Genomic DNA, 20030 nt, shown 5'->3' with positions numbered 1-20030 from the left:
AATTTGGTAAAAAAACATATTAAAATGTTTCCAGTAATAGAGAGTCATTATTGCCGGGCAGAAACCAAAAGAAAATACCTAGAAGGTGACCTGTCCATTAAAAAAATGTATAACCTATACGAAGAATATGTAGCAGGAAAAGGTCTAATTCCCGTGAAATTTCACAAATATCGTGAAATTTTCTGTACCGAGTTTAATTACTCTTTTAATAAACCAATAAAAGATTTATGTGATCTGTGTGCCGAAGTTGAATTAAAGAAAAAAGAAAATACGTTAACTGACGAAAAGAGAGAAGAATTTGAGAAGCATATTAATGAAAAAAATCTTATGAGAGAGGAGAAAAATAAAAGACAAAGAAAGTGGCATACCAATTTTAAATTTTGACTTAGAACATTTTGACTGTTTTAACTTGCCCAAAGGGTGGCGTAAAAAACTTCTTTTATAAGTCCAAACTTAACTTTTACAACTTGACTGCACATTTTTCAGTGGACCAAAAAGTTTGTTGTGCAGTTTGGTCGGAAGTTATTCGTAGCCGTTCTGGTAATGATATCGCAAGCGCTGTCTACAAAATTCTTAAAAGGATTACAGAGGATTATCCTCTATTAGAAGAATTAATTTTGTGGAGCGATAGCTGCCTCCCACAAAATCGTAATAGCTTGATGAGTTGTTGTATAAGTCAGCTCGAGTTTAAAGAAGATGAATGACAATGAAATTTTCCGTACCAGGTCACTCGTGCATCAGGAAGTCGATTCGGTTCATAGCTCAATTGAGCGCACTTTACGTAAATCTGAATATTCATCTCCAATTTCTTTAATTAGGATACTTCTTAAAGTTAATTCCAGAAAACCGTATACCATTCTTTAAATGGGGGAACAAGATTTTTTTCCGCTATTTATCACTATTCCGCTAAATTGAATTATAAATCTGTTCTATTTTTAAAGGTGGTTGGTTTAGAATTTAACAAACAACCGTTTTATCAAATAAACTATCGGGTCTCCTTTTCTGATGCTGAATATAAATCTTTAAGTTTAAGATTAAGAAATGATCGTCGCCGTCAATGCCATGTTACCGCAGAAAGTCTTAGTGAAGATATATTTCCCGAAACACTGAGAAAGAATGATTCTGTAGTAACACTTGCACAAAATTCGTAAAAATTACGGAGTCCTATGTTTTTTTGTTTAAATAAATAAAACCAATAAAAAACCAAAAATCTGCAGATTTTCGTTTTATTCTATATACCTTTTAGCTATAAGAATCATCAAAAATTAAAAGAACTTAAAAGGCACTCAAATGTAAATAGATTTAAAATGCTTTTTTTTAATATTGATTTTCTCAAAATTGGTAATTTGTAACATAAGACTATGTAATACTAGGGCAGCGACGAGTTAAGTAGAAGTTTTGAAATAAAAAGAGTATGTTCCTGACATAAAAGTGTATTACTGGAGCAAATGTTCCCGAAAACGAGTATGTTCTTGAATCCATTACAATTAGCGTCAAAAGTAAAAAATATTTGAAAGCCAAATTTAGTGGATGTTTTAATCAGGCCAGGATGGAGGCACAGAAATGAATGGAGCTACCATTAAAAAAGTTTGACGAAGAGAGAGAAGAACAACAGGAAGGAGACTATAAATAAAAAGTAAAACGAGACCGTAAACAAGAAAAACGAGACAACAAACATCAAGATCTGTTCAAAATTATCAGAGACGAACTGAAAAAAGACAATGAGAGGCGGGAAAGAAATCAAGAGCACCTGATAAAGTCCATGAAAGAAGACTTATTGAACTTAAAAGCAGAGCAAGAATGTGATAAGGAACAAAAATAAGAACAAAAGGAAAAAAACCGACAAGAAAAACGAGATTCACAACCTCACAACGATGCGAATCCAGTCATCGTTCAATTTTGCGTACGCGTCACCTCATATTATACAATTTGGCGGATTTTAAACATCGATTCAGTGGATTTTTTGTTTTAAACTTTTAACGGTTGGCAGTGCTAGCTTTGACTGCAACTTGACGCTGTCAAATTTTCAAAGTTCAGTCAATTGTCATTTCTCCGAGCCGGACAGGAATTTTATTCCAGGGCTAGTTATTAAAAAAAAATAGAAAAATGTCTTTCCAACACACGATTTACAATGCAATCTTCAAGAGAAGCTCCACTTTTGCCTTAGTTTGTATCGGTTCCGCCTTCTTCTTTGAAAGAGGCCTGGATTTGGCCTGCGACACAATTTTCGAAAACGTCAACAAGGGGGTATGTGTTACATAATCTAAAGTTAGGACTTGTTAAACTTCTTTTTCCATATATTCAGTAGTTTTTTAGTTAAGTATTCTATTGACACACCACAGCGATTTCGCCAGACATTTAAGGTGATCAACTTTGAAAATATCCAATCATATGAGTATTACCTTTTCATGTGTGTGAAGCTAGCGTCCGATCGATATCCAGCAACCAAAATCGAGAACGCAGCATATGCCGGTTGCCAGCGACCAATTTATAGTCCGCGCTCCCTGTTATTTAATCAATATAATGCCCGTATCTCCAAAAATTCCCAAGGGATTTTAATAATTTTTTGTCCAGATATTAACAATGAATACCTAAATCGACTGACGATGGTCTCAAACCTCTACAAACTAAGGTTTTGTTGTGAAAATTAATTAAAAAGTCAAATGGTAAAAAAATGAAAAAGGCTCTAACTCCCAAAATTCCCAAAGGATTTGGATAAAACTTTTTTTTATAAAAGATAATAAATATCTAAATTGATTTTAGATGGTTGCAAACCTCTACAAACGAAAGTTTTTTGGTAAAAAATTATTGAATTTTTAGATGTACAAAAAAAATTTAAAAGCTATAACTTCCAAAACTCCCAAAGGATTTAAATGAAACTTTTTTACGCAACTAGTAATAAACATTTAAATCGATTTTACATGGTTGCAAACCTCTACAAACGAAAGTTTTTTGGTAAAAAATTATTGAAGTGTTAGATGTAGAAAAATATAAACGGCTATAACTCCCAAAACTCCCAAAGGATTCGAATGAAACTTTTTTATACAACTAATAATAAATATTTAAAACGATTTTACATGGTTGCAAACCTCTACAAACGAAAGTTTTTTGGTAAAAAATTATTGAATTTTTAGATGTACAAAAAAAATTTAAAAGCTATAACTTCCAAAACTCCCAAAGGATTTAAATGAAACTTTTTTACGCAACTAGTAATAAACATTTAAATCGATTTTACATGGTTGCAAACCTCTACAAACGAAAGTTTTTTGGTAAAAAATTATTGAAGTGTTAGATGTAGAAAAATATAAACGGCTATAACTCCCAAAACTCCCAAAGGATTCGAATGAAACTTTTTTACGCAATTAGTAATAATTATTTAAATTCAACAAACACAAGTTCTACAAACGAAAGTTTTTTGGTAAAAAATTATTGAAATGTTAGATGTAGAAAAATATAAACGGCTATAACTCCTAAAACTCCCAAAGGATTCGAATGAAACTTTTTTACGCAATTAGCAATAAATATTTAAATCGATTTTACATGGTTGCAAATCTCTACAAACGAAAGTTTTTTGGTAAAAAATTATTGAAGTGTTAGATGTAGAAAAATATAAACGGCTATAACTTCCAAAACTCCCAAAGGATTTAAATGAAACTTTTTTACGCAACTAGTAATAAACATTTAAATCGATTTTACATGGTTGCAAATCTCTACAAACGAAAGTTTTTTGGTAAAAAATTATTGAAATGTTAGATGTAGAAAAATAAAAACGGCTATAACTCCCAAAACTCCCAAAGGATTCGAATGAAACTTTTTTACGCAATTAGCAATAAATATATAAATCGATTTTACATGGTTGCAAATCTCTACAAACGAAAGTTTTTTGGTAAAAAATTATTGAAGTGTTAGATGTAGAAAAATATAAACGGCTATAACTTCCAAAACTCCCAAAGGATTTGATTGAAACTTTTTTACGCAACTAGTAATAAACATTTAAATCGATTTTACATGGTTGCAAATCTCTACAAACGAAAGTTTTTTGGCAAAAAATTATTGAAATGTTAGATGTAGAAAAAAATAAACGACTATAACTTCCAAAACTCCCAAAGGATTTAAATGAAACTTTTTTACGCAACTAGTAATAAACATTTAAATCGATTTTACATGGTTGCAAATCTCTACAAACGAAAGTTTTTTGGTAAAAAATTATTGAAATGTTAGATGTAGAAAAATAAAAACGGCTATAACTCCCAAAACTCCCAAAGGATTCGAATGAAACTTTTTTACGCAATTAGCAATAAATATATAAATCGATTTTACATGGTTGCAAATCTCTACAAACGAAAGTTTTTTGGTAAAAAATTATTGAAGTGTTAGATGTAAAAAAATATAAACGGCTATAACTCCCAAAACTCCCAAAGGATTTGATTGAAACTTTTTTACGCAATTAGTAATAAATATTTAAATCGATTTTACATGGTTGCAAACCTCTACAAACGAAAGTTTTTTGGTAAAAAATTATTGAAGTGTTAGATGTAAAAAAATATAAACGGCTATAACTCCCAAAACTCCCAAAGGATTTGAATGAAACTTTTTTACGCAATTAGTAATAAATATTTAAATCGATTTTACATGGTTGCAAATCTCTACAAACGAAAGTTTTTTGGCAAAAAATTATTGAAATGTTAGATGTAGAAAAAAATAAACGACTATAACTTCCAAAACTCCCAAAGGATTCGAATGAAACTTTTTTATACAACTAATAATAAATATCTAAATCGATTTTACATGGTTGCAAATCTCTACAAACGAAAGTTTTTTGGTAAAAAATTATTGAAGTGTTAGATGTAGAAAAATATAAACGGCTATAACTTCCAAAACTCCCAAAGGATTTGAATGAAACCTTTTTACGCAATTAGCAATAAACATTTAAATCGATTTTGCATGGTTGCAAATCTCTACAAACGAAAGTTTTTTAGTAAAAAATTATTGAAATGTTAGATGTAAAAAAATATAAACGGCTATAACTTCCAAAACTCCCAAAGGATTTGAATGAAACCTTTTTACGCAATTAGCAATAAACATTTAAATCGATTTTACATGGTTGCAAATCTCTACAAACGAAAGTTTTTTAGTAAAAAATTATTGAAATGTTAGATGTAGAAAAATATAAACGGCTATAACTTCCAAAACTCCCAAAGGATTTGAATGAAACCTTTTTACGCAATTAGCAATAAACATTTAAATCGATTTTGCATGGTTGCAAATCTCTACAAACGAAAGTTTTTTAGTAAAAAATTATTGAAATGTTAGATGTAAAAAAATATAAACGACTATAACTTCCAAAACTCCCAAAGGATTCGAATGAAACTTTTTTATTCAACTAATAATAAATATCTAAATCGATTTTACATGGTTGCAAATCTCTACAAACGAAAGTTTTTTGGTAAAAAATTATTGAAGTGTTAGATGTAAAAAAATATAAACGGCTATAACTTCCAAAACTCCCAAAGGATTTGAATGAAACTTTTTTACGCAATTAGCAATAAACATTTAAATCGATTTTACATGGTTGCAAATCTCTACAAACGAAAGTTTTTTGGTAAAAAATTATTGAAGTGTTAGATGTAGAAAAATATAAACGGCTATAACTCCCAAAACTCCCAAAGGATTTGAATGAAACTTTTTTACGCAATTAGTAATAAATATTTAAATCGATTTTACATGGTTGCAAATCTCTACAAACGAAAGTTTTTTGGTAAAAAATTATTGAAGTGTTAGATGTAAAAAAATATAAACGGCTATAACTTCCAAAACTCCCAAAGGATTCGAATGAAACTTTTTTATTCAACTAATAATAAATATCTAAATCGATTTTACATGGTTGCAAATCTCTACAAACGAAAGTTTTTTGGTAAAAAATTATTGAAGTGTTAGATGTATTAAAAAAAACTTAAGGCTATAACTTCCAAAACTCTCACAGGATTTGAATAAAACTTTTTTTAATATTAATAATAAACATTTTAAGTGATGAGATTTAAGACATGTTGCAAAACTCTCTATTTAAACTAATTAAATTGAGTTATTTTAACTAATCAAAAGACCATAATAATTTTCCAATTGTTTATTTTATATAACAAATACAAAGATAGTGATTTCTGAGTAGAAATACAAGATCCAAGTCCAGCCAAATAGTAGTATGGAATTAAACCATCGGGGCTAGTAGCTCTAAGTCGTCGATACTACAGTCAGGTGCTACAAAAGGAGTCCGGGTCTTCCCTTTAGGTAATCGCTCTCTTTCAGGAGACAACAGTCAACATTCTCCATAAAGGTCCAATCAAAAATTACGTTAAAACCACTGGCTGGATTGTTACCAAGATGCCTAGAAAGTATACCTGAGGAGGTTTCATTAATTGTATTTAAGGAAAACTTACATAGGCCCCGTTTGTAGTAGTGTGTGGTCTCAGTTAAGATCCTTTTGGAAATTCATCCAGGAATTTGTATATGTTGTTAGAAGCAGTTAAGTTTTTACCCACTGAACTGCCCAGCAATAAAATTCTTTGCGCACTTTGGTGTAATTTTCTTTTCAATTTTGTTTTATTACACGACGGGGAATGCATTTACGCACGAACTGGGACGCACAAGGCACTCCAGGACAGTGTGGGGCTCGGTGAAGCCACTACCCACTAAACCCCTCCGTGTTCTTTCCCGACCGCATCTGCCCGAATACTCGCTACAATATCTGACAGGTGCCGGTATGATATTTTTCTCCCTGATTTCCCTACGCAAAAGGGCTCCTTCCTCCCCTTCACCCTTGCCAATCCCAATCCAAGAAATAAAAGGTTTTCCTAACAAGTTGATGCTTATTATTGATAGACTCAATAATTTAAAGGTATAATTTAGAACTTAAAGATAATCGTGAGCAGCCTTTGTACTTTATTATGATTAAAAAACCGCAAAAGGGCTCCTTCCTCCCCTTAACCCTTGCCTATCCCAAGCCAAGAAAAGAGTAATATAGCGTAATAAAAATATCTGTATGAATATTGTATTGAATTCGGTAAAAACCTAAGAGTTTATGTATCGATGGTTCTTACTATCTAGACAATAAGACTGCAGGAAAGTGGGTCAGTTACTTGATAAGATAAATAATGTATTTTTTAGGTAGAATTTAATGACAATAGAAAGATTTTAAAAGGATAATAAAAGAATTTGCGAGACAAAGATTATACATAATTTTACAATCTAAAAATAAATTTAAAAATCTTATTTATTTGAAACTTTTGAAACAAACATAGGTATATGATTATTTATATATTCATAAATTCGGTACAAAGAGGACAATTGTAAGTTATAGCTTCGAAATCATTTTCGATGTATTCCTCTCCGAGGCATTGAGTCATGTACCATCGCTTACAAACATCACATTCAATCCAATTAGCAGTTATTAATAATTGAGTCTCTCCGCAAATAACACATCTTTGAGACATATCAGAATTTTCCAACAAAAATGATTTCAAAGCATAGCGCTAATCCTCTGGCTCGGAACACACAAATAAATTATCGTCTTTCCCCTTAAATAATTTCTCAGCCCAAAGCAAAATAAATACCCCACAATTAAAACTGTCCCTTTGCTTCGGGTGCTCGTAAACTTTTATCTTCCATTTGGATTTGTTTAAAGAATACTGTTTAGAGAATTTTAAAAAATAATCATTTGTTTCAGATGCTGAACTACCGAAAGGATTTAAAAAAGAAAACTCTCGTTTTTTAAAATTTATAAAAACCAAACACCAATGGCAGTTATTTTGCAAATATGCATATAAATATGAGTTAGGTGCAGATAAATTTAAATCCGGTGTGCAATTTTCATTAAATAAGCTGCAACCTTCAAAAGAACTAATATAAGTTACTATTGACGTTTTACTATATAGAAACAAAACTATCTCAATCAAAAAATTTGAAAGCCATTTTCTATCATCTAAAGTTTGAAAATCTGTATTTTCTAAATATTTGAATGGTTTCGCCCCCGTATAGAATCCCACCACGTATTTTTTTAGTGTTGAATTTTTTTTATAGTAATTTATATCTTTAATTAAGCCATTAGGATAGGTTCCACTTCATAACGTGATATTTTTGAGAAAATGATTATTTGGTCCGAAATAAATTGGATCTCTTAATTTTTGTTTTTTTCCCCACTTTTCCTGCTGCAACATGCCTAAATTTGGATCTTGTTTATTTTTTTTAATTTTTCCAGTACAGCGAACTTTTTCAATGTCAAATATAATTTGTTTATGCAAACCTAAGGTCACTTCCCTTGTAATACGTAAAAATCTACTACATTTTAGCCGTTTTCCTGGCAATGTATTTATGCTTTAATTGTTTGAAATGTCCTTCGACAGGTGCATTACTATACTTCTTTAAATCTGTGTCTTCAGAGATAATATTGGACCACATGGGTAAGTAGGGTAAGTATCTTTTTAAAACAAGTGTAGCAATCTCTGGGTGAAAAAATTTGTTATTAATATTTTTAACATTTTTGGGCATATTAAGTATAAAATTTTTTTTGAAATGTTGATAAAATAATGATCGATTTAGATATTTATTATTAAATGTATAAAAAAGTTTCATTCGAATCCTTTGGGAGTTTTGGAAGTTATAGTCGTTTATATTTTTCTACATCTAACACTTTAATAATTTTTTGCCAAAAAACTTTCGTTTGTAGAGATTTGCAACCATGTAAAATCGATTTAAATATTTATTACTAATTGCGTAAAAAAGTTTCATTCAAATCCTTTGGGAGTTTTGGGAGTTATAGCCGTTTATATTTTTTTACATCTAACACTTCAATAATTTTTTACCAAAAAACTTTCGTTTGTAGAGATTTGCAACCATGTAAAATCGATTTAGATATTCATTATTAGTTGTATAAAAAAGTTTCATTCGAATCCTTTGGGAGTTTTGGAAGTTATAGTCGTTTATTTTTTTCTACATCTAACATTTCAATAATTTTTTACCAAAAAACTTTCGTTTGTAGAGATTTGCAACCATGTAAAATGGATTGAAATATTTATTACTAATTGCGTAAAAAAGTTTCATTCAAATCCTTTGGGAGTTTTGGGAGTTATAGCCGTTTATATTTTTTTACATCTAACACTTCAATAATTTTTTACCAAAAAACTTTCGTTTGTAGAGGTTTGCAACCATGTAAAATCGATTTAAATATTTATTATTAGTTATATAAAAAAGTTTCATTCGAATCCTTTGGGAGTTTTGGAAGTTATAGCCGTTTATATTTTTTTACATCTAACATTTCAATAATTTTTTACTAAAAAACTTTCGTTTGTAGAGATTTGCGACCATGTAAAATCGATTTAAATATTTATTGCTAATTGCGTAAAAAAGTTTCATTCAAATCCTTTGGGAGTTTTAGGAGTTATAGCCGTTTATATTTTTCTACATCTAACACTTCAATAATTTTTTACCAAAAAACTTTCGTTTGTAGAGATTTGCAACCATGTAAAATCGATTTAAATATTTATTACTAATTGCGTAAAAAAGTTTCAATCAAATCCTTTGGGAGTTTTGGGAGTTATAGCCGTTTATATTTTTTTACATCTAACACTTCAATAATTTTTTACCAAAAAACTTTCGTTTGTAGAGGTTTGCAACCATGTAAAATCGATTTAAATATTTATTATTAGTTATATAAAAAAGTTTCATTCGAATCCTTTGGGAGTTTTGGAAGTTATAGCCGTTTATATTTTTTTACATCTAACATTTCAATAATTTTTTACTAAAAAACTTTCGTTTGTAGAGATTTGCGACCATGTAAAATCGATTTAAATATTTATTGCTAATTGCGTAAAAAAGTTTCATTCAAATCCTTTGGGAGTTTTAGGAGTTATAGCCGTTTATATTTTTCTACATCTAACACTTCAATAATTTTTTACCAAAAAACTTTCGTTTGTAGAGATTTGCAACCATGTAAAATCGATTTAAATATTTATTACTAATTGCGTAAAAAAGTTTCAATCAAATCCTTTGGGAGTTTTGGGAGTTATAGCCGTTTATATTTTTTTACATCTAACACTTCAATAATTTTTTACCAAAAAACTTTCGTTTGTAGAGATTTGCAACCATGTAAAATCGATTTAAATATTTATTACTAATTGCGTAAAAAAGTTTCATTCAAATCCTTTGGGAGTTTTGGGAGTTATAGCCGTTTATATTTTTTTACATCTAACATTTCAATAATTTTTTGCCAAAAAACTTTCGTTTGTAGAGATTTGCAACCATGTAAAATCGATTTAAATGTTTATTACTAGTTGCGTAAAAAAGTTTCAATCAAATCCTTTGGGAGTTTTGGAAGTTATAGCCGTTTATATTTTTCTACATCTAACACTTCAATAATTTTTTACCAAAAAACTTTCGTTTGTAGAGATTTGCAACCATGTAAAATCGATTTATATATTTATTGCTAATTGCGTAAAAAAGTTTCATTCGAATCCTTTGGGAGTTTTGGGAGTTATAGCCGTTTTTATTTTTCTACATCTAACATTTCAATAATTTTTTACCAAAAAACTTTCGTTTGTAGAGATTTGCAACCATGTAAAATCGATTTAAATGTTTATTACTAGTTGCGTAAAAAAGTTTCATTTAAATCCTTTGGGAGTTTTGGAAGTTATAGCCGTTTATATTTTTCTACATCTAACACTTCAATAATTTTTTACCAAAAAACTTTCGTTTGTAGAGATTTGCAACCATGTAAAATCGATTTAAATATTTATTGCTAATTGCGTAAAAAAGTTTCATTCGAATCCTTTGGGAGTTTTGGGAGTTATAGCCGTTTATATTTTTCTACATCTAACATTTCAATAATTTTTTACCAAAAAACTTTCGTTTGTAGAACTTGTGTTTGTTGAATTTAAATAATTATTACTAATTGCGTAAAAAAGTTTCATTTAAATCCTTTGGGAGTTTTGGGAGTTATAGCCGTTTATATTTTTCTACATCTAACACTTCAGTAATTTTTTACCAAAAAACTTTCGTTTGTAGAGGTTTGCAACCATGTAAAATCGATTTAAATGTTTATTACTAGTTGCGTAAAAAAGTTTCATTTAAATCCTTTGGGAGTTTTGGAAGTTATAGCTTTTAAATTTTTTTTGTACATCTAAAAATTCAATAATTTTTTACCAAAAAACTTTCGTTTGTAGAGGTTTGCAACCATGTAAAATCGTTTTAAATATTTATTATTAGTTGTATAAAAAAGTTTCATTCGAATCCTTTGGGAGTTTTGGGAGTTATAGCCGTTTATATTTTTCTACATCTAACACTTCAATAATTTTTTACCAAAAAACTTTCGTTTGTAGAGGTTTGCAACCATGTAAAATCGATTTAAATGTTTATTACTAGTTGCGTAAAAAAGTTTCATTTAAATCCTTTGGGAGTTTTGGAAGTTATAGCTTTTAAATTTTTTTTGTACATCTAAAAATTCAATAATTTTTTACCAAAAAACTTTCGTTTGTAGAGGTTTGCAACCATGTAAAATCGTTTTAAATATTTATTATTAGTTGTATAAAAAAGTTTCATTCGAATCCTTTGGGAGTTTTGGGAGTTATAGCCGTTTATATTTTTCTACATCTAACACTTCAATAATTTTTTACCAAAAAACTTTCGTTTGTAGAGGTTTGCAACCATGTAAAATCGATTTAAATGTTTATTACTAGTTGCGTAAAAAAGTTTCATTTAAATCCTTTGGGAGTTTTGGAAGTTATAGCTTTTAAATTTTTTTTGTACATCTAAAAATTCAATAATTTTTTACCAAAAAACTTTCGTTTGTAGAGGTTTGCAACCATCTAAAATCAATTTAGATATTTATTATCTTTTATAAAAAAAAGTTTTATCCAAATCCTTTGGGAATTTTGGGAGTTAGAGCCTTTTTCATTTTTTTACCATTTGACTTTTTAATTAATTTTCACAACAAAACCTTAGTTTGTAGAGGTTTGAGACCATCGTCAGTCGATTTAGGTATTCATTGTTAATATCTGGACAAAAAATTATTAAAATCCCTTGGGAATTTTTGGAGATACGGGCATTATATTGATTAAATAACAGGGAGCGCGGACTATAAATTGGTCGCTGGCAACCGGCATATGCTGCGTTCTCGATTTTGGTTGCTGGATATCGATCGGACGCTAGCTTCACACACATTACCTTTTCTCTTAAAAAAATATCCTTTGTGCCAAACTTTTAATGACATTATTTTTAAAGCATTTGGTAATTGGGAAAAAACTTAACAAAGCTTTTCATATAATCTTTTATTTAGTGTCAGGATCTAAAGTTTAAAATTTGATCAGTACAGGATGTCCCATTTTCATGCATTTTATGGGGTATCTTGTTTATGTGTGGAGATAGAAACTTGCGGTTTTCGCGACAGTTTGCTACCTTTTTGTGAAACTTTAAGCCATATTTTAGCGAGTAAGTTTCTTACTCGGTTGCCTTACAATGTCTTAAGCGTTACATCATCATATGGTTGCGCTTGAATGACATCATGTCTAACAGCTGCCAGAGTCTAAATATTAGTAAATATTAGCTATACCTTTCACCGGTATTGCATTTGCTTTGGAGACTGACCTAAACCATGAAAACACCCATTTGTCTAAGTTTCCAAAACTTTTTTAGTCTGAATCTGATCTTATACATTTTAAGGATCAGATCAAGAGGAAATACAATAAACAAAAAAGTTACTGGCGTAAACAGAACCTCACCTCATATTTTTTTTCACACAGAAATAAACACAAACTAATCAAAAAAAATTTAAAAAAAATATCCGCGCAACCTCAGCTTTACGTTCTTCACTATATTTTTTGCAAATCTATTTGCTCTTGATAATTTATTATTTTCTGCATTTTTATTTGGTTTGGATGTCTTAACTGTTAATGTATATGAGACATTAATATTAAATAAATTAAAAATAATACTAAGAAATATAATGCTTCTAAAAAAATATCAAAAAATTGATATCAATATTTATTGTTTATTATTGTTTGTATAGCTTCCCTTTGACTTTGACATATCAAGTTTATTAGCGGTCTCCCGAGACCGCTAACAAACTCTTAAAGCACCTTATCCGGTGACGTCATGACTTGATCGCTCGAATGAGATGCCTTAAAGACGCTTATAGCCACTTACTCGCTAAAATATGGCATTAATATTATGCAGTTGTCAAAACTTTGACAGCTGTCACAGTTTTAAATCTACGGGGTCTTTTTAAAAAATTTAGATTTTGGAACACTCCTTGTATCTTTGTTACTGTATAACATATTAAAAAGGTTAAAAATGGTTTTGATATGATTTTTTCCTTAGAATTTGATTCCAGTATCCATTTTATTGTAAGGTTTTTAATTTTTGAGAAAAAAAATAAAATATAGTTTTCTTAAATGGAACACCCTGTCTGTTTATAGACCATTAAATTGGTCATATTTTACCCTTTTCAAAAATATATAACACTAAAAATTCTACAGAAAAAATCCTATCAAAATCATTTTTTATATTTTTTTAAATATTTTATACAGTAACAAAGATACGAGGAGTGTTCCAAAACCTAATTTTTTTAAAAAGACCCTGTAGATTTAAAACTGTGACAGCTGTCAAACTTTTGACAATGATGTATTAAGTTTCACAAAAAGGAGCAAACTGTCGCAAAAACCGCAAGTTTCTACTTCCACACATAAGCAAGGTACTCCATAAAAAGCATGAAAATGAGACCCTGTACAGCCACAAAGGATTCCCCGAGGTCCAGTGCTTCATTAATTGTCGTTTTTGGACTTCATTAGTGATCTGGTTAATAAAACTGGCATAAACAACACATTTGCTTATCCTACAGGCTTTAGATTTAAAATCACCTGCAACCCTTTAAATTTAAAATCATATGGATCTGTACTGCAACCTGGTAGATGTTCTGTTATAATGGGGAATAATATTCTGGTCCACACCTGCTACACTACCCTTTCAGAGATTACCATTCTGAGTGACCAGAGAGACTTATGCCAGGTTTACACAATTTATAATTTAATACATAAGTAGAACTTTAATTGACAATTATTAAATTTATAAAATAGTATTATTTTATTTACAACTTAATAGAGTTAATTGCTAATTTCTTTTAAGTTCCACAAAATAACCTTCAAAAACATTATTTGTGTGACTGGCAAATAAACCTAAAATCATGATCAACTTTTAGTCACACAGAAGGCACACTTGTTTAGTTAAATCTGTCATATTTTAATACAAGCAATTTAGAAATTTGGCAACATAGAAAGTTTCCATTATGCATTATGAGTTATAAATTTAAAGGTGTATTTAGTAACACTGTGTTAAGTTTTAGGAGTTATAAATTATTTAATAAAACTTTTAAACTTATTAAATAAGAAAAGTTATATAAAGCTGGCATCAGAGGAGTTGTTATTTAATGGGACACTCATTTTATTTAGGAAGACAGCCAAAAGTCTAATTTATATTCTAGATCCTTAAACATTGAACAAGCATTGATATAGTATGAAAGATATATATGCAATTCAATTGATGAAACCTTAAATATGCACATAATATTTGGAGTCCTTAGTATGCTAAGGATATGGAAGCACTCAAAGGGGTTTAAAGAAGAGGAACTAAACTATTAACTCGCATATGAAAGACAATGGCTTCAACATTAAATCTCCCTACCCTTGTACAGGGAATTTAATTTAAGAGGAAAAACAGCATATAATTACAATTGAATAAGAAATTTAACTGATCTATACCACAAGACCTTATAATTTAAATTGTTAAACTCTAAGTTAATAATTCTTTATTCCTACATGGGCTATGATTAAGTTTTTTTCTAAAGCTACCTGATACAGTACCTTGAGCTTTAGTATTTGCCATAAATTATTTCTGTGAATCAGGAATTTTCTTAATTGCCTTAAACTGGCAAATATTACATCTCTTCATAAAGGTGCTGAGCTAAAGGATCCCTTAAATGATTAGCTAATTTCACTATTGTCTGATATATTTAAACTTATATAAAAAAGTCAGTTTAGAATCATGTCTTTATTTCTTAATAGGCATGAGGTGTTAACTTTACACATATTGGATTCAAAGCAAAGTGCAACAGATATGATGCCATTTTTAAGTTTTTGGAGTACTAATTCCATGAATCAGATGTCTTAGTCAATAAATGAGGTGTCTCCTAGGATCAGTATTGGGGCCCACACTATTTTTAATTTTCATAAATTGCTTGAACTCCTTGGATGAAATTTTTAGAAAACCAATATTGTTTCCTGAAAATCATTCCAAATAAATATCTCTTTCAACAATATTTCTATTGTAAAGAGTTTCTAGGGTTAATTGTAGATGGTAACCATAGCTATTAAGAACATATGGCTTGGGAAAATTTTCTTTTTGTTGCTTCTTATGCACCCATGAATTGCTTGCTTCAGTTTGTAAAGCCAGTACCTGATGATTGAATCTTTATTATATAAAAACAAAACATCAGATATTTATGTGGTGGTAATAATAGAGATTCTTGTCAGCCCCGAGAGAGTGTTAAGATTTTCTCATTTATATAAGAGAAAATCTTAACACTCTGTTGTTTGTATATTATAAAAACAGCATCATTAATACATAAAAATATTTGAAAAATTAAGTATTTTTAATCTAAATTACATATCAAACCAGGCAAAAACACCTTTGCCCATACCCCACTCATCTCAGATCTATAATATATGAAAGTATAAAGCACTTTCATATCAGATGTTTTCAAAGAAGGCAAGACTGGTTGGTAAAGCTTACTATATACTTGGCCAGGTGTACAGATGCTTATTTTGATGGCATTATAATTTGATGCATTATATCTATTGATATAAATCTACAAATATTCGACTTTGACATGAAAAACAACGGACTTACTCCCTAAAAGCTGCATTCTTTAAATGGAACACCATATTTATTATTAAATTTGCATTATTATAAAGATTTCTTGGTTTAGTTTATTAATTTAATTAATATTTTTATTTATAATTTGGTTTGCCACATTATTAAGGTGGCCCCAAAGGTATCCAAAATGGGAAGATCACTGCTATTGGCTGGCCAAGCAATGGTTCCATTCCTTCCTATCCATTAATTGTGGAATTCATTCAAATGATTTCAATCTTATTTTGAAAAAGTTTTCATACTTTTTGGAGGTATATGACAGTATTTTTAATAACATTAAAATCAATTCAATGTTTGCCCATTCTAGAAAATCTTACCAATCCAGATATTCAAACAGCATTTTAAAGGCCTGAATGTTTAAATGTAGGTTTCACTCAACTACAAATCACTTTAAAAACAATGCAATTCTTACTTAATAATTGGAATATATATATTTAAAATATGCATTTGTGTTTACAAGAATAAATCTTTTTTTTAAACCTGAGACCTGACTGACCTGACCATATATTCTGATAACATCCATAGGAGAGATCTGTTGGCAAGGGCAAACATATACAATAAAAAGATAAAATCCAACAGAAGCATAGAAAATAGAAGACTACATTGGATAAAGAGGAAAAAACAGAAAATACAAAAAAAAATCATTAAACTGAAAACCAACAACCTGACAGTGATCAGTGTAAAACTCAGTCAAACCATAAGCCGCATCAACAAATAATCTTTGATCCTGCTTTCTAAATAGTTGCAGGAAAGTGCAATTTTTTTTCTCTATAAAACATTTTATTTTTCTCTATATAGTCTCATATATAACAGATTTTTCCCAAAGTGATGAGATTAGCTTGAGGGCATTCCTAACCACTACTTTTGTAGAATAAAATAGGTCTCTATCTTAATCTTGTCTCAAACAATGCAAACTATACAGATCTGTATAAGTTGTAAAAGAGAAGCAATACAAGATTTAAAGTTTAATTCCATTCCATTTGGATTCCATAGTCTGATATAACAAATAACTATCTTACAGTACTTCAGGGAAATGGTTTTGGAAGTATAATAAATAACATAACAAGAAAATCTGAGCATACAGGCACATGTCTAGACCATTGTTTTATTAAATGTCAAAGCGAATTATTTGAAAATATTAATTCTGTTATTTTGGAGAACGATCTTACAGATCACTATCCTATTCTTATTAATATACCATTGAACAATGAAAAGAAAGACTTTCCACACAAAAATTATATTATCAACACTATTAATTATGAAAATCTTTCCAAGCAGTTAAATAATGAGAACTGGGATGATATTATGAGGGAGACAGACATTTACATAGCTATGAATATCTTTATAGATAAACTAAAAGTTATGATTTCTAAGTCCACCCTTACTAAAAGAATTAAAAGTAAAAATAGAAGATTGAAACCTTGGATTACTAGTGGTCTCTTAATAACAATTAGAAATAGAAATAAATTGAAAAAAGAATGCCCACACAATCAAAATAATATTATGCTAGTCAATCGATACAAAACCTACAGAAATATGTTAAGTAAATTAATAAAAAATGCTAAATATCTTTTTTATAAAACATTAGCACAGGAAAATGCTCATGACTCCGGAAAGTTGTGGAAGGTGATCAAGAAAGCCACAAATGATCAGGGTAATAGATCGGTAATTAATTCTATAAAAAATGACCTAAATGTAGAAATAACCAATAAAAAGGAAATTGCAAACGAATTTAATTCTTACTTTTGTAGTATTGCAGAAAGACTGGCTGAACAAATGCAACATAATGATCATGAGATGAACTGGAGGGAGGAGAGAGGGACGTATTCATTCTTTCTGAGCCCTGCATCTAATGAGGATATAATAGAGGCAATATTAAGTTTAAATAAAGGGGTGAAGGCCGAAGGGTGGTGAGGACAATATTTCCTCTGATATAATTAAATTAAACTATAACTCACTAATTAAACCACTGAAACATCTAGTTAACCTCATCTTTAATACAGGTGTTTTCCCTGAGATTTTAAAAACAACTATTATAATTCCATTACGTAAACAGGGGGGATAAAAAATCGGTATCAAATTATAGACCAATAGCATTGACTAGCAGTTTAAGCAAAATAGTTGAAAAATGTCTCAAGGCAAAAATATTAAAATTTCTAGGAAAATACAACCTTCTTCATGAAAACCAATTTGCCTTTAGAGAGTGCCTAAGTACAGAGAACGCATTAGTAAGAGCTACAGAAAGAATTATGAGATGTTTAGATGGAGGAAAAAAGGTAGTGGGTATCTTTCTAGATTTAAAGAAGGCCTTTGATACTGTGTCACACCAAATTCTTCTGAAGCGTCTAGAACAAATTGGAATTCGAGGTACGACTAACAAATTAATAGAATCCTATTTAAAAGAGAGAAAACAAAATACAACTATTCTAGATCAAGAAAGTGACAGCCTTCGAATGAAGTTTGGTGTGCCACAAGGAACAGTTCTCTCACCCCTTTTGTTTATTATATATATTAACGGAATTATGAAGCTGTTAGACAATAGTGCTATATTCTGCTTTGCTGATGACCAGCAATTATTTTAAGTGGCAATAGTTGGAATGAGGTAAAGATGAGAGCCGAATCAGCTCTACAGAAAATTAAAATGTGGCTAGACAATAGTCTTCTTTCATGGAACATAGAAAAAACTAAATTTATGACCTTCTCCCTCTATTCGTTCCTTGCCCGACTTTCAAGAGCTGAAAATGCATGATTCTTTGTGTAGTAATGGATTAAACTGTAATTGTGAAAATCAATTTCAAGAAAACCTTCGTTGAAGTATCTTGGTGTAATCCTTGATGAAAACATTACTTGGAAGGAGCATATAAATTATGTTACAAATAAAATCAGAAAATTGATCTACAAATTCTATGAACTCAGATATATCTTAACATTCAAAACCTTAAAACTGTTTACTATGCTCTTGCTGAATGTATTTTGAACTATGGCTTAGTATTATGGGGGAATGCTGGCTCATCAATACTCTCTAAGCTGCAAGTTACACAAAAATGGATTCTAAAGATAATGCTCCACAAAAAGAGAACATATCCAACAGATCTAGTATTTAAAGAGAGTAATGTGCTAAATATAAATCAACTATATGTTAAATCAGTAATTAGATTTATGCTAAAAACAAAATATTTCAGAGATTATATAATGCATGGTCTAAACACTAGAAATTTATCACAAGGAAATGTACAACTAGAAAATCCAAAATACACTAGATGTAGAAATCACATTTATTGTATTGGTCCAAAAATATTTAATGATCTTCCAAAAAATATAAAGATGCAAAAGTATTCTAAAGCTAAGTCAGAAATAACCAAATGGATTATTATTAGTAATTATAGAATTTCCTATCTGATCTGAATTAGTCTGCCGTTCTTGTTGAAATGTTTTGTTTTTCTTTAGTTTTAATTTATGTTGGTAGGGTGTATTAATGGGATAAAGTATAAATTTATATTCATGTAATATGACATTTTATGTATTTGCACTAATAATCACTTTACATGGATCTGTGCCAATCTTAATTATTCTGCGATACAGAATAACACATGTGGACAATTTTTGGCAGTAAAAAATTTGTGGTGGACCTACAAGGAGGGAAAACAGTCTCTTAACTAGTACAAAATCTTTTTTTTTTATTATTAATAAAATTCAATTTGAATGATTGAGAGTATTAAAACAGTATATTTAAAAATACAAAACCTCTCCGACTAAGTAGAGAAGGTAGGTCACCTTGGTACAGTTTCACAAAGGGGTGGTTGGCAAAATGATGATTAGTCATTAGAAATTCTTCATAATATTGATAATAGAGCATAATGTTTGACTCCTATTATGAACATATAATTTTTTAAGATTAAAAACATATTTTTATTTTTTCAGAAACTGTGGAAGGACATTAAGGATAATTATGCACAATAAGCTTTTCCCACCAGGAGCAGTAGTGTTATTTAATTTATAATGTATTACTTTTTGTAAATAAAGGAATTTGAAAAGACGTGTAAATATCATTTGTCATCAAA

The 20030-nt window shown here is 29.6% G+C and overlaps 1 protein-coding gene across 1 annotated transcript; it reads left to right on the top strand.

The window, feature by feature from the left end:
* Window positions 1–2023: 2023 nt before the first annotated feature.
* Window positions 2024–20005, top strand: LOC126745072 (cytochrome b-c1 complex subunit 9). Its single transcript, XM_050452759.1, has 2 exons — window positions 2024–2247; window positions 19891–20005. The coding sequence occupies exons 1-2, from the start codon at window positions 2107–2109 to the stop codon at window positions 19927–19929; spliced, it is 180 nt and encodes a 59-aa protein (XP_050308716.1). The 5' UTR covers window positions 2024–2106; the 3' UTR covers window positions 19930–20005.
* Window positions 20006–20030: the final 25 nt, after the last annotated feature.

This window comes from Anthonomus grandis, chromosome 15 (assembly GCF_022605725.1).
Source record: "Anthonomus grandis grandis chromosome 15, icAntGran1.3, whole genome shotgun sequence".
Classification (NCBI taxonomy): Eukaryota; Metazoa; Arthropoda; class Insecta; order Coleoptera; family Curculionidae; genus Anthonomus; species Anthonomus grandis.
This window is presented reverse-complemented; position numbering and strand designations above follow the sequence as displayed.